The 15,961-nt window shown below is 36.8% G+C and overlaps 1 protein-coding gene across 2 annotated transcripts in view; it reads right to left on the bottom strand.

Moving 5' to 3' along the window:
* The window catches only part of LOC118448742 (uncharacterized), a 26,511-nt gene extending 10,550 nt beyond the window's left edge, over positions 1-15,961 (bottom strand). For both annotated transcript variants that reach the window (XM_085659004.1, XM_035882387.2), the window contains exon 1: positions 15,037-15,961. In XM_085659004.1, coding sequence (XP_085515130.1) covers positions 15,037-15,120 — 84 coding nt within the window. In that variant the 5' untranslated portion in view covers positions 15,121-15,961. The remainder of the gene's footprint in view (positions 1-15,036) is intronic.

The raw sequence follows: 15,961 nt of genomic DNA, 5'->3' as shown, positions 1-15,961 counted from the left end.
ACGTCATGAAGATAGATAGATAAATGGTTTTATCTTCGAAAGAATCCTCTTAAACTTGACCTCGTCTTCACGATTCGTTGATTCGTTGGAATGTATGGTTGCTGAGAGAATGTTAAAGAACATTCCGTGAAAAGCTAATAGCCTACTATATGGAATACGATCGATAGATCCAATTCACCGTATTGATCAGATAGAAACAGACAGAGAGAGAGACAGAGAGAGAGAGAGAGAAAAAGATTAGAACATTGGTTAGATACTTAGGAGGTCAATCGTATCAGAAATATCATAGTGGATTTAATGGAACAACACCGTTATCGAGTTTATCCATGATCGTCGTGATTCGATGAAAAGTACTAAGAAGAGAGTATTTTCATTTTTATTATTATTTTTTTTTATCTCCTTCCTCCTCTTCCTCTTCCTCCTCCTTCTTCTTTTTCTTCCTTCTCTTTTTCTTCTTTTTGTCTTATTTTTCCGTCTCGCTCGCGTACTCAGCAGCACGTGCCGTACCGGTCATCAAGATGGTCAGAGGATAGAGGAAAGAACCGTTGCTAACCAACGCTTGGCATCGAAGATCGTCGAAAAGCCTAAAGGCGAGCTTCAAAGAAAACTTTGTTTTTTTTTTCTCTTTCTCTTTCTCTCTCTGTGTATCTTTCTATCCTTCTCGTTCATTCTCGAATACACGTAGGAACGCGCCTTCGTTCTACTTTCCTTCGTTCGCTGGCTCATCGTAATTAACGGGACGCATTTGTACGACAGAAGGTGTGCGATGGGCGTGGATCGGAACTGCCTCGATCGGTATGTATCTATAACGAAGATCGATCGATCGATCTCCCATCGCGATAAATCGTCCGATTATATGATTATTACCTTGTAAAATTTCTTGGAAACAAAATTGGAAGATTTCGAAGGACTATCTTTATGTATATTTATTTCCATTATAGTTGTCTCGTTTTATTCGCGACGAAACGTTACTTCGTTAATGTAATATATTTATAGAACTTATGATCGATGGTTTTCTCTTTCTCTTGCGTTTTCATTTTTTTTTTCTTTTCTTTTTCTTTCTCTTTAAAGTGTCTTTTAGACACGTATGCACGTAGTGCATACTTTGCTGAAAGTATCATCGTCATCTCTTTATAATACGATCGAATTAAGCTAACATAATCATCGTATATTATTCCTGAATTGTTGCGTAATTATCACGAAGAAGCAATTATCTTGGAATAATAGCTTCGATAATTGTGAGATATGATCGAACGAAGATATCGAAAGGAGACGCCACTATGTTTTCATTTTTTATAGTAATCTCATTTTCGCACGAGACATTATTCCGAAGGTAGGTTTCATGGGAATAACGTTCTGGTAAATCCATATACATACATAGAATAATGTATATACGTATACACATAGGTGGACTTCTTCGCAATGAGGATCGTCGTACAAAGGAGTCGTTTATGCGTTTCTCGTCGAAGGACAAGCTGCACTTGGTCTACGCGTTGTTGGCGAGTCAGAGAAAATGCCATTAGAGCCGCCATTAGAGCCACCATTACCGTCGACATTCGATATCGATGCTCCCTTGACACGCTCCGGAATAAAATCTCGTCGAATCATCGGCAAATAGAAACCCATATGCGGTTTTCTCTCTCTCTCTCTCTCTCTCTCTCTCTCTCTCTCTCTCTCTTTCTCGTTAAGAGAAATACGTCAATGCGATTATACGATCGAAAAATGGAATACAATGAGGCAATTATATCGTATTAGGATAGATCTTTCAATGGATCCAAGAAATATTTAAATAGTTCTTGAAACTGAATGACTGTGTTCTATTAAAAGAAAAGAAAAGAAAAAGAAAAAAAAAAAAAAAAAAAAAAAAAAAAAAAAAAAAAGAAGAAGAAAAAGAAAAAGAAAAAACGTTTGATATAATTCGATTCATAAAATTCAGCGACGGAATGTTCTCACATATTGTTTCATTTATCTTTCCTCAAAACTTCATTATAAATTTCTTTTCAAGGGAAGCGCGCGAAAGAACGTTGTGAATGGAAAAAAAGAAGATATCAAAAAAAAAAAAGAAAAAAAAAGAAAAAAAGGAAAAGAAAATAAACGAAAAGAAAGAAGAAAAAAAACGAGAAAACAAAACGAAACGAAACAAAACAAAACAAAGCAAAAAAAAAAAAAAAAGAAAAAGTATAAGAAAAAGGAAAAAATTCGAAGCATTTATGTCGCGTTACCGAGCATATCCAACTATGTGGATCACAAAGCGTGGTAACAGCTAGACTATTCTCGAAAAGGCCATTAGCTTCGGCATCGCGAAAGTGCTTTATGACGAGAATAATGTAACATACTCGAGACTTATATACGCGGAAGCAACTCGATTCGCCGCGCGACACCGCACAAATGTCTCTCTCTCTCTCTCTGTTCAACTTGGCGAACAACTTTTATACGTTTATTAATCGTCCTACTAATGGTCCACCGAATTAAGAGGACCTTTTCTGGCAACGCAACGAATTGCCTGGATTCTCTCGGTTAATGTCACGATTTAATTCAAAAGAAAATTCAATAAATTTTTGTTAAAGCACTATCATTTTTTTTTAATAGGTACAAATAAATTTCTTTTCTTGTCTTCTCTCTTTTTTCTTTTTTTTTTTTTTTCTTGGCTTCTCATTTTTTTTTTCTTTTTTTTCCTTTTTTCTTCCGATTTCATTCCTTCGTAATAATTTGATAGGTTTTCGTTGGAACGTAGAGAAGAGTTACCGGCGCACAGCTTTTTCATAGTCTCTAACGCGAGGCTATAAACGATGTGCCGCGGATGGTACTACTACTCGTCGGACTAGTTTATCCACAATTACTGAAAGTAAGAGCAATGGAACGCGGAGGGTAAAAGGAGAGAGAGAAAAAAAAAAGAAGAAGAAAATGAAAAAGAAATAAGAAGTAAGAAATAAAATGATGGGAAGGGGAAAAGGAGAGAAAAAGTGGACGACAATCGGTCGATCGATCTGTTCGACCCTGAGGACGAACCTGAATAAATACTTAAGGGACAAGAGAGAACGTATTTGAGAATGTATCTTTGCATTTTCATGGAACACGTGTAATTATGGGTTTATGATAATTAAATCGTTTATACCTTTGATATATCTTTGTCTCGAAATTAACGGAGTTATTAAAAACAAATCAAAAAAAAAAAAAAGAGAAATGAATGAAATATATCTACAATATTTTCAAATCGTTTAACGTCGTATTAGTACATACATATATATCTAAATACATACTCGATGTCAAGTTACTAACACGAATCTGTAAAACATCGAAGATTCTGAGTCTACTGTAACTAAGCGCATTGCTTCACCGATAGAAACAGGATCACACAGCGGATGCTCGTTTCTCAGGGAGTTTATTACAAGGAAAAGGAGAGAGAGAGAGAGAGAGAGAGAGAGAGAGAGAGAGAGAGAGAGTCTTCCTCATAGTAAGTATCTTACATTCTTGATTAGAACTTGGTTAGAACGACAACGATAACGCGCGACGACGACACGACTATGAAGTCTGGAACAAAAAAAAGAAAGAAAGAAGTCGAGGAAAAAAAAAGTACAGGGATAAGAGGCTATCGATACAGGTGGTATATGCTAGTGCAGGTGCTTGGTCCATGACCTGGGCGGAGTCATTTCACGGCCTTCGAAGGGACGGCAAAGAAGAAAACGTAAAATAGAAGTAGAAGGAGGAGGATGAAGATGAGGACGAAGAGGAGGAGGAGGAGAAGATGAGACCGCGAAGAGTGGCGAGGGAGTGCAAAGATCTTTCAAGGACGCCACCGTACCTCTTTGCCGTCCTTGTCTCGCTTAATGAGAAACCCTATGAACGCACGTCTACGTACATTCGCGTGTAGGTACGCGTTGTAACGCTCGTTCAGGGTCAAATCTTTCTTTTAGAAGAGGATAACTACTTGATTTGAAAATGTATCTTTAAGATATATTTTCGTTAGTTCTGCATGCGGCTAATGACGAACGAACGATCGAGATTCCTTCCATTGAATGAATTAAATTAAAATAATGTACGTTCGTTTTGGCGTAAGAAGGAAAGAAGAAAGAAGAAAGAAATTAATAAAAGAAATAAAAAAAAAAGAAAAAAAAAGAAAAGAAATGAAAGAAAGCCAGTCAATGGTCCGACAAAAAGAAGCAAAACTTCTCGATGACATTAAGAAAATTGTTGTGAATTTTTTCGATCTGTAAATGCCGCCACTCGTGTCTTTGACCTGTACGAGTAAGATAATACAAAAAGGAAAAGAGAGAAAGAGAAAGGAGATATCCAGTCTTCTTCTCTCGACTCCGGGACATTTCTTTGCCAAGGTTGTAGTAATGAAGGCTAGTTACCTACGTACGCAAAGCCAACCCATAATAGCCAAGAGTCGATAGGCCGCATCCCCCTGATTTATCACTAGCATCCTGATTTATTTCCCTTTGCCGCTGATTAATCTACCTTGCGGCTTCGGTGACGACCGTTTCAAGTTCATACGTTTCCTTCTCGTCGGCCGTACGTCACGCTCGCTTTAACAACTGCGATATCCGTACGTCATTTCGTTTGTCTTACTCCGTAAACGAGAATGTGCTCGGTACCCGTGACCATTCTATGGAATAAATTTATCCATCGAAAACACTTATTCTCACACCATATAACATATTATTACATCTAATTCGCAATTCTCAAGAATATAATAATTTGTAATAATTTATTGTTAAAAATCGATTAAGAGAAGAGAAAAAGAAGGTGGAAAAAAAGGAAAAAGGGAAAAGAAAAAATCTCTTCGTACGTATAGCTCGTTATCGTTAAGACAACACGTAGAATTAATTTAAACGATGTACATGTTCTCACGCATTATATACATATAATAAGTAAGGATATCTTTTAAAATGGTCTTTCCTCACAATGAACGTAGATCGCGACCCTTATATCGCTTATTTAATTGCCTTAACCGTCGAGTCCTGTGGTAAAAGATCTAAACTATTTCATCGCATCCTCACCTTTTATTCGCGAGAAAACTCATTCGCGATCATCGAGATAATATTCTTCGAGCACCAAATGGATTCCTACATTTCCGAGATTGGAACATCGGATTCCTTCGTCTTCCTATTAAATCATTCGAAATTGATCATTTCAGTGAAGACAGAAACTTTCGATCTTTCTTTCTTTCTTCCTATTCTTAATTCTTCCATTATATATTCTACGCCATTGAGACTTATAAATGAGATCTTCTTTGATCTCGCCGCAATTGAGATTTTTGCGCATGGTGAAATCAAGACAAGGTCGATTTTAAATTCATTCGATCGATGACGAATTTTTGGCCATCGAGAGGATGATCCATCTGTTTGTTACAAAAGTAAATAGAGGAAGTTCTTTTCTTGATGCACGAATATCAAACGCGATCGTTGATTAACATAAACGTACGTGCTTCCGCCGTATCTTTTCTAGCTGGCCGTGAACACTTCGTCGGCGTAACGTGAGAAATATTCCAATCGAAATCGTGATTCATCATCGCGAATTTAATTAACCGTAAGGACGATCGAATCTACGGTTGTATAACATATATCATAAATATGTCTTACGAATGATGAAAAATATATATATATATGCAACTGAGAGAGAGAGAGAGAGAGAGAGAGACTCTATAATAATCAGAAGTTGCTCGAGTTAATTGGCAAGGGTAGGTAGTTCGTAACGAATGTTTTTCTCTTGAGATTTTTTTCCTTTTTCTTTCTTCTTTCCTCTTTTCTTTTTCCTTTTTCCTTTTTCTCTCTCTCTCTCTCTCTCTCTCTCTCTCTCTCTTTCTCTCTTTCTCTCTCTCTCATTTTCACAACCAATACGATTAACCACTAAGTAATTACCAGTGATTCAGTGAACAATTAGAGTCAATGCATGCACGCATATTATTCGCCGAGGCGCGACGGCTTCCGTGTAACGACTAGACATAAAAGTTTATCATAGATAGCCGTTAGTTTGTTATCGCGAAAGACTAATATCATCGATTTGCAGTTTCATTGAGAAAGAAAGTAAATATTATAATAGACGTAATAGTGACTGATAATAAATATCTATATCACGTAGGAAAGAAGTAACTATAAAGTTAACTAATAAATATTGCTAGGATGTTAATCGAAATAATATGCGATCAAACGTAAATCAACGCGATGGATGATTACAAATTAGCTAATTTCAATAATAATCGATGTTATACGAGCTAAACTTCCGTTTCCTCGATGTCTATTTTTATAAGATAGACATAAATCTATTTTAAGAAAGAAAACTATCTAATGAATTTAATGATAAAGATTATACATTATAGTCTATCCTTTTTTTTTTAAGTTCGAAAAGGTTGCCGACCCAACGTCGTCTAAACTAAAGCAATAGGGAGGCAAGCGGACATGAGTCGCGCGTATCTCAGCCTCTCCCTTCTTGATTTACAACTTGGCGGAAGGTAGGGAGACTTCGGGGTCGTGACGTAACTATACTTGAATTGACCTCGTGAGTTTCTCAGGACCCCAACCGTTTTAGATCCAGGATTTCCAGGCACTGCGGGTCATCCTGGAACTTCCATGCTGGGTGCTCCCTTCTCTTCCTTCATCATCATCATCATCATCATCTTCTTATTCTTCTTCTTCTTCTTCTACGCTCACGTTCTCTTTCTCTCTCTCTCTCTCTCTCTCTCTCTTTCTCTTTCGTTCTTCGTCTCTTACAATGCTATGCAAATCCGTGCCTCGCTGACTAGACTACAACATCGTGCCCTGAGGACTCACGAGATCGAAAATGTAGCATCTTGAGTGTTCCTTCCTTCCTTCCTTCCTTCCTTCCTTCCTTCCTTCCTTCCTTCTTTTCTTTCTTCCTTTCTTTCTTTCTCGTTTTTTTTTTTTACTTTTTTTTTATTTCTTTCTTATTTTTTTTCTTTTTTACAAACCTCCACGAAATTACACGTGTTTGTCTCGACTCTTACCTTTCTTAATACCTTTACTTAAAGTACCTTATGTCATATCATAAACGTATCCTAATCGATGGATATTTGATGATTTCATTTACGGACCGATCTGTTTCATCCATTCGAAATTATTCATTATCGATAATACTGTTACCTTCTGTTGCATACAACTCGAATAAATTACGATCGAACGTGCCATTATTATGAGAAACTATCAGCCTTCAGAAAGAATTCATGCTCGTAGATACATCATAGATAAAGAGCATTGGAGTTATCTAATCGCTCCGTAAGATCGTACTATTGGAATCGTATAGTTACAGTTAGAATCTGTAGTATAATACAGTGCGAGAGGATAAAATTTTATCGATGTATGATGATGGTCCTATATTCAGTTGGTCACTTGCTCGTATTAATTATCCAACCGTCTAGATAATTATCCAATAATATATTATATTCAGTCTTATATTATATCTGTTATATTTCTCTTTGTTTTTGACGATGCACGTTGCATAGAATATCATCAAAAGCCAATATTCACAGTCATTCAGAGAGTTCATCGAACCTAACTGTAAAGCCATTGTAATGATCGTGGCTAAACAAAAAGGAAAGGCCATTGAGTGGACAGGCCTCGTGGCTCATTAACGAACCAATTTAATTATCTCATACGAGTTATAATAAATTAATCCTCGAAGGGGAACAAAGAGTGTTTCTGGTCTTTTCTTTTCTTTTCTTTTCTTTTCTTCTCTTTTCTTCATCCCTCGTTTCATTTAAGTGCTTGGTTACTTAAGTAATATAAAAATTATCGCAAGACTTATGCAAATTGTAAATGAGAACGAAGAATCTCGAAAGATAATCGTTAGAAAAAAGTTCCTTAAGTTAAGTAGCTAGATAGGTAGATACAGGATAGTTACGTACTTAATCCATGCTCATAATAGATGTTATGATAATAGTAAAAGAGAATAGTGCTGACGAAGCTCTAGGAATAAGGGGGATCATGCTAATGGTCCGTCCTCTTCTACGAATACATGGCCTTTCCTCGAGCATCGTGAATGGGAAAGGATCGTGGATCGCGTGCAAGAACCGAAGGATCAAGATCGCGATCGCATACCGAGCGTAACCAACGATCGATCCAAGTTTTAACGCTCGAGGTCAGGTGCGTGGTACTCATAGCCAATAGCGTTTTCAAAATCGATCCATGCTTATCCCTTTCTTACGAGAAATATAAGATCGTTTGAAGATATCGATCTTAATGGATCCATAATGGCTAGACATGAAAAGTTTTTACGAATATGCGACGTTTCGTACGATTCGTCCATTTTTTTTTTTTCAATCAGGATACAATATATCAAGATCCTTTTTCCTTTCTTTTCTTTTCTTTTTTTGTTTTTTTTTTTTACAAGAAAACGAGTACTCGTAGTCGTTATATCGATCGCAATGTTTGTTGACCTTGGTCGTCCTTTAATTCAATATATTTTTAATTCACTTCTCTCTCTCTCTCTCTCTCTCTTTCTCTTTCTTTTTCTCTCTTTCTTTGGACACATAAACATGTACATACATTCATTAGATATTCCGGAGCAAAGTATGCCAGAGAAATAACAGTACTTATCGTCGTGTAAGGAGACACAAAGAGACAGAGAGATAGACAGAGAGAGAGAGAGAGAGAGAGAGAGAGAGAGAGAGAGAGAGAGAGAGAGAGAGAGAGAGAAAGGAAGAGAGGGAGAAAAACGGTCCATCTCTCTTCGATGGTCCTAGCTAAGCAGTTAGGTCAGTGCCACCTTGGATTTAGTGTCACTTTAACTCCGTATGCCGGATCGAGACGATGACGAAGGAAATGAAGAAGAGAGAAAGAGAGACGAGATTTGCGGTCTGTCTGCGGTCGAGTCAACATAAGATTGGCTTGTCTCGTCTCTGAGGTAACAGCTTGCTATAAGAAATGGGAAGGGATGAGGAAAAATAAAAGAAAGAGAGAAAGAAGGAAAGCAAACGAGGCGATCTCTCTCCGTCCATATATATACAACATAGTCTATTTCTCTCTCTCTCTCTCTCTCTCTCTCTCTCTCTCTGTCTGTCTGTCTTTCTGTCTTTCTTTCTTTCTTTCTCCGTACCTGTCTTTTTCTTTTACTCGCCTTTGAATGATCCTCAATCATAGGAATATCTCTCGAACGATTCTTTTCTCAATGGATTCTCGCCTCGAGCGTTTTCGATACCTATGATTCACATTTTTTAAACTCCCATAACATAAGAATAGTTTAAACGATCCCATGTAACCCGGAACAATCATTTTTGATAACCCATACTTATCATTCGTTAAGGTTTACGAACGCATCTCTCTCATATCGATTTCTACATTTTCTCACAGTGATCGATTACTTACTTGTTTTACTGCGAGAAGTACCGTATCACCATTAACGATGAATTACGAGACGATCCGATTTAAGGATAACATCGATTATCCTCCCTTTATAAACCTTCTCTCTCTCTCTCTCTCCCATCACCTCCCCGTCGTTATGTTCCAAATTAATTAATTTCGACGAGATATTTTGTCGATAAATCGATTGGATGCATTTTATCGGCTGGTTACATGACGTTGCATGTCTCGTGAAAAAGAAAAAGAGAAAGAGAAGTACAAGATTTATCTTGAACGGTATTGCGGGAGAGTCGTAAAGTTTACAATGTGACCGAGCAAGCGTGCCGCTCGTGAAAAAAGAAAGAGAAAGAGAGAAAGAAAGAGAGAGAGAGAAAAAGAGATAAAGAGAGAAAGAAAAAAGAAAGCACACGCGAAAGATTATTGGTATTATCCTCTTCAAAGACGTCCACAAGCAGATATCGATTTGTCTGGACCACAAATTCCTGTGGTCGCTTGGTCTCTTCACAAAAAGGACATAGAAATAGTTCTCTCTCTCTCTCTCTCTCTCTCTCTCTTTTCTCTTTCATATATCCTTATCCTTCTCTTTAAGCTTTACGCACGGGCGGTCCAACAGGGTCCTTCTTCGTCGTTGTAAGAATCGTTTATAAACGATCGAAGGGAATGTAGTGGTGATGATGGTGGTGGTGGTCATAGAAGAAAGAGAAAGATACGGAGTCAGTTTCGTTCGGAGTCACGAACGCGATCGCGAGATCGCCCGATAAGATTCTTCGAGAAGACGACATGGAAACGACCTTGATCCGAATACCCTTTGCCCGGTTCCCTTATCCCATCCTACCCTTCTTCGAATGGAATTTAAATCCTCCTCGATTCTTCGCCATTCAAGTTGGTCTCGTACATTTTCGTCTTCGTTTGTCATTGTTGTCCCTTCGATAAAGGTGGCTCGTCACTTCCCGTCGTTTTTATTATAGTTGTTAAACCAGCATGGTTAGAAAGAGAGAGAGAGAGAGAGAGAGAGAAGTTTCTTTTCTCTAAAGGGATTTGCGGTTGGTCGAAGCTTCGACGATCGATGAGACGCTCTGTCGAGACTTTGTACGATCGCATGCTTACTCCAAGGTCAATGATCCTTCGCGGGCTAGATCATGCGTATCGAGGAAATGACTCTGTTTTTCTTTTTTTGTTCCCATTTTTCTTTTCTTTTTCTTACGACTTTGAAAGAACCATGTTCGTTCCTTCGACCATACACGGTTTCAACTATTTCAATTTGTTCCCGGAAAATTAAACTTTACACTTTTGTTACTTACTTATTTTTCACGAGCATAGGAAAAAGAAAAAGAAAAGAAAAAGAAAAAAGAAATGTAAGACAGAAAAGAAAGAAAAAAAAGAAAAAAAAGAAAAAAAAAGAAAAAATACATAATCGCGCGAGTCCAGTCACGTGATAGATAGCCGGTGGTAAGTCTGGTATTTCGTTTAACCTGGAATCCATTACATACGTGCTTTACTATCCCGGAAGATACGAGATAATTATAATCTCGCTCTATGATTTTGCCGCGGCGAGTAAGCACATCGTTATCGTTACGATTATCGTTTGTGGTTGACTTTACGATAACGGTAACGTGAGAGTAACCTCGAACGACTTTTACCATTTACGCTCGTACGTGCGCTCATTGGACCTTATTAGATTCATAAATGGGATGAAAAGATTTTCAAGAAATTAAACAACGACGCGCGATTTGACTCGGAATCGAATAAAGAGAAATCCTTCATTGATACATTTCATTGAGAAATTATTTATGCGAAAAATTTCATTGAATGAAAGGATGAATGGAAGAAAAGTGAAAAAAAAAAAAGTAGAAAGAAAGAAAGAAAGAAAGAAAGAAAGAAAAGAGAAGAAAAAGAAAGTTGTCGATTTAGAAAGAGAAAAAAAGGAAGAGGAGGAAGAAAAGAAAGAAGAAAGAAAAAAAAAAAGGAGAAAGAACATTGGATCATCATCTTCACGCGATACCAAGCGAAGAGAACTTATGTAACGCTTTCATGCAAGACAAGGCCAAGGTTTTCGCGATGAGTCAAGCAAGTAAGTAAGTAAGTAAGTAAGTAAGTACACGTGTGGTCTCGCGCAACTAAGTATCTCCTCGCGTTTTATACGCGAGCCACGAATGCCATCTTTAATAGTACTCGATAGAAACAGCGATATCTCGTTTTCTCGGTATCCTTTTATTTTTCAAAAAAAAAAAAAAAAATAAAAAAAAAAAGAAAAGAAGAAAAAAAAAGAATCCTATCCACCCCTACTCTTACTCCCACTTCCATTCTTTATCACCCATCATCATACAGACCATACCGATTTCATACTTAAATTTTTTCAAACGAATTGTTCTTTCGTAATTGTTCTACATATTATGGAATAAGAGATAATATGCAAACGATGAAGAAGGGATTCTATTTTACCATGAAAAAGGACCACCCTGAACGATCGGTTTCGTGCTAAAGAAATTGTAGATATACCACGTGAAAGGATATAAAACTACTCTTCTCCAAAGGATACCCTTGGAAATGAGAAGAAAAGAAGGGAAAAGAAGAGGTATAAATAGCAGCTAGGTGGATAAACGCAGAATAGGGATCGTTTGTTCTCTCTCCCTCTCTCTTTCTCTCTCTCTCTCTCTCTCTCTTTCTCTCTCTCTCTTCTGCATAATAAGAGATCGCGATGGTTGTTCGAACGATAAAGGATGAAATGGTAGGTACTTGCATAAATAGAAGAAGAAGAAGAAGAAGAAGAAGAAGGAGAAAGAAGAAAAAGGAAGGAAGAAAGAAAAAAGGAAAAGAAAAAAAAATCTCCACCTACGATGTAAGGACAATCGTCCTTGTATATAGTCCTTATGGGTTATCCACAATACATGCTCTAGAGTATCTATCTATTTTTCTACTTTGAGATTTTTTACGGAAAACCCAAATCTTTTTTTTCGATCGAATAAAATAGATTAGTAAATGTTTATGTTAGATATTAATTCTGCTTTTTTTTTCTCTCTCTTTCACTCTCTCTAATGGTTAGGTCATACACGCACAATTTAAAGTTTACACCCTCGAAGAGCAGGTAAGTACCTATCTACCTAACCTTCCTTCCTTTTTAAAAGCAAGAACTACAGAGAGACTTCGAAACCTAAATAAAGAACTCGAAAAGGACAAAGGATGTGACTGCATTAAAGGATAAATACGTTCCTTTTACTTCTTCTCCTTTTATTTCTTTTCTACAATTCGAAAGAGAAAAGACAGAAATGATTTCCCTCCACTTTCAGAAGCAAAGGTCGGATATATATATATATATATATATATATATATATATATATATATGTATATAAGAAGAGAGGTATGAGAGGGTCGCAATGGGTGCGTCAAACGTTCGACTTTATATGTCTGCGGGGTGGTCCCGAAGTTTTCTTCCTCGCGGATATAGTACGTGGATACATGCAGTCCTTTAAGCGAACGCTCGTTTAATAACGATTTATGGTGGCGTAAACTGGAACCCCCTTCGTTCGTCGTCTCCTTACTTTACCTTTAACTTCGTCTATACACAAAGGAGATGTTAGGAGGGAGGGAGGGAGGGAGGGAGGAAAGAAGGGTAAGGGTCGTACGCGACTTCGACGAGTATTAATATTTTTTTTTCTTTTTTTTCTTTTCTAAATAACAACTGAAACACGTCTTTGACGTATTTGTTTATCTTTTTTGTTCTCTCTTTCTCTCTCTCTTTCTTTCTCTTTCTCTCATGCTATCTCGCGTACTTACCTCGAATATTTTTTCTTTTAAGATATAAGTTTCCTTGTTCATTCTTAATTTAATATTTTAGTTCTTTTTCTTTCCCTTTCTTCTTTTTCCTTCATACGCGTGAAACTTACTTATACTTACTATATAATATAATTATCCTTATTAGGTATACTGATATATTATATGTATACTATGTAGACGTTATTTGAAATGTTAATTTAATTGCATGGTTATATATACGTCTATCGTGAGCTTTGTTATTATTTTCTTGCTATCTCTCTTTCTCTCTGTTTCTCTCTCTCTCTCTCTCTCTCTCTCTCTTTCGCTCTCTCTCTTTTATCTGTGCTGTGAAATACATGTTGTTTATTTCTTTTTTTTTTTCTTTTATCGTTTCTTAGAAAATTAGTTACAAGTGAGGAATTCGATCGAAGAAGGATGTCTCTCTCCTCACTTTCATTTGTAAACTCGTCGAATTACCACCGATATAGTTAAACGAGTATCACTCAGATGGCAGAGGTCGAGAAACGAGGAAATTCGTCCAACGAGTTCCAAAGAAGGTAAACGAGGAAGCATTTCGTCACCGTTATCTGTCACTCTCGTTGTTAATCGATCGATCCATCGTTCTCGTTAAGAGCGAATGTGCATCGAGTTTATTAAAAAAAAAAGAAAGAAAGAAAAATAAAAAATAAAAAGAAAAAATATCGTATAAATAAATAATTTAAAGAATTACGTAATAAGGATTTTATATATTCGGTGTTAAGAATTAAATACACCAATTAAAAGTAATTAAAATGTTTTTTTGCCGAATAAAGAGAAATCAAATTCATTGAAGGATAAATTTTCCTTTAAGGAAAAACTTAACTGGTACTCGTTCGCAAAACCTAGATATCTATAAACTAGTTTATTCGTGAAAGATAAACATCGTAATTATCCTATTTTCGAGAGGATCAAAGATCGAAACGTTTACGATATACTTAGGTATATATATATATATATATATATATATATATATATATATATATATATATATATATACATATATATATACATCACAAAGTATTTTATAAATTTCTGTGTAACAAGTTATCGTTGAAAATAAGTTAGACTCGAGCTGACCAGATTGATTACCATCATTCGATGAAATCGTTCTGTCGTAATGACAGTTCGATGCAATATCATGATAATTTCCAATGGCAAGTATCCGTGAATTATCATTATCCGATATCGAAGTATGTTTTATCGTAGACATTATGTTATTATTATTCTTCGACGGTCTTATTATTATACTTAAAGGTATTAAAGTCTTAAGTTAATAAAACTGTAATTGTTCGTGGATAAATCTCGTACGTTTAAATACATAGATATATAAATATATGAATGAAAAATACGAAACAATAAAAATCTTATTAATTCGTGGATTAAATTTTTAACGATAAAATGACTTTGTTAAGCTTATAACAATGAAAGAAAGGAATGAAAGAAAGAGAATCGAAGATTCTATAGTTGGTATGTGCGCGTACATACATACATACATACATACATATGTACGTATGGTACATACATATGTATATATATATTCACATATATTACGTAGGCGTTCACGCGTACAATTTACTCTGAAGTAAGTACTTACGTCGCGTTTCTCATAATAAATTATTAATGATTGCCCAGAGGAACGAGTTTCATAGTCACGTTTTGCGACTTAATTATCTCACTCGCAATTCACGGAGTACCGTTTTCGAAGAAAACACTTCTTTCCGTGCATACAAATCGATTCTAATCTTCCAATCTCTTTATCTCTCTTTCTCTCTCTCTCTCTCTCTCTCTCTCTCTCTCTCTCTTTTCTTTCTCTTTTGTGCATACAATTCTAGGACGTCAGCAGGCTTGGACGTCGACATGTTTTAACGTCCCGCGTTAGTGAGTGACCTCAAAGAGGAATAATCACAAAAGAAATATAAAGACTTACTTGATAAGGGTAAGTGCCGCTTCTGTAATAACTGCTGGTAGTCAAAGCCGGATGGCTTTTACTGCTGCCACACATGGAAGCCATTTTTTCAAGATGATATTCTCCTCCCTTCGATATATATAGATATATCTATATATCTGCAAGTATCTACTTCTATCTGTCTATTCGTCTATCTTCGAAGAAATAAAAAGAAGAAGCACGTAAAATCTTGATGAAAACTTCAACTTGGGCGCATTTTCGTTCGTTCGTTTTTTAACATAAATCGTAGTGAAGGAAATATCAAAACTTTTGGTTATCTTCTCATCGTGCACTCTTCTCGATCGAGGTACGTCCTCTTTACTCTTGACGACATATACGGCACACATTCGAAGGAGTGGATCTTTGCGAAGGTATGTAGGTACTTTTGCTGGCACAGCTCGACTCGTACTCGACTCGACTCGACTCGCCTCGACTCGACTTGACTTGACTTGACTCGACTCGACTCGACTCGACTCGACTCACGGACTCGACTCACGCGGGAGAACAACCGTAAGTCGGCCGATTACGACTTTCGTACAAGGCCACGGAGGTGCGCGATTTTTTTCGAATGTCCACGGTAGAAGTACCGTTAAGCATTAAAAGTGTATTGAAATCAATTTGATCCCTTCGAGGAATTTCTCTCGTTCATCGATATATATTTCTCTCGTACGATTTCTTTCTCTTTTTCTTTCCCTTTTCTATTGTTAACGTCGAACTGTCGAAATATTCGAATCGAAATACATTCCGTACCTGCGGAAATGCCTGTAGAACGATTACGAACCTATCGGTTCGATGCTTTAACCTATTCTGAGGTGAGCTCCCGCGTTTCTCGTTGGCGGAGAACAAACGAGGCAAGGCAGAAGTCGAAGCGGATGGCACGCAACCATACCAACGTCCTTCCTCCGGG

Source organism: Vespa mandarinia, chromosome 8 (assembly GCF_050613455.1).
Source record: "Vespa mandarinia isolate Hongniang chromosome 8, ASM5061345v1, whole genome shotgun sequence".
Lineage (NCBI taxonomy): Eukaryota > Metazoa > Arthropoda > Insecta > Hymenoptera > Vespidae > Vespa > Vespa mandarinia.
This window is presented reverse-complemented; position numbering and strand designations above follow the sequence as displayed.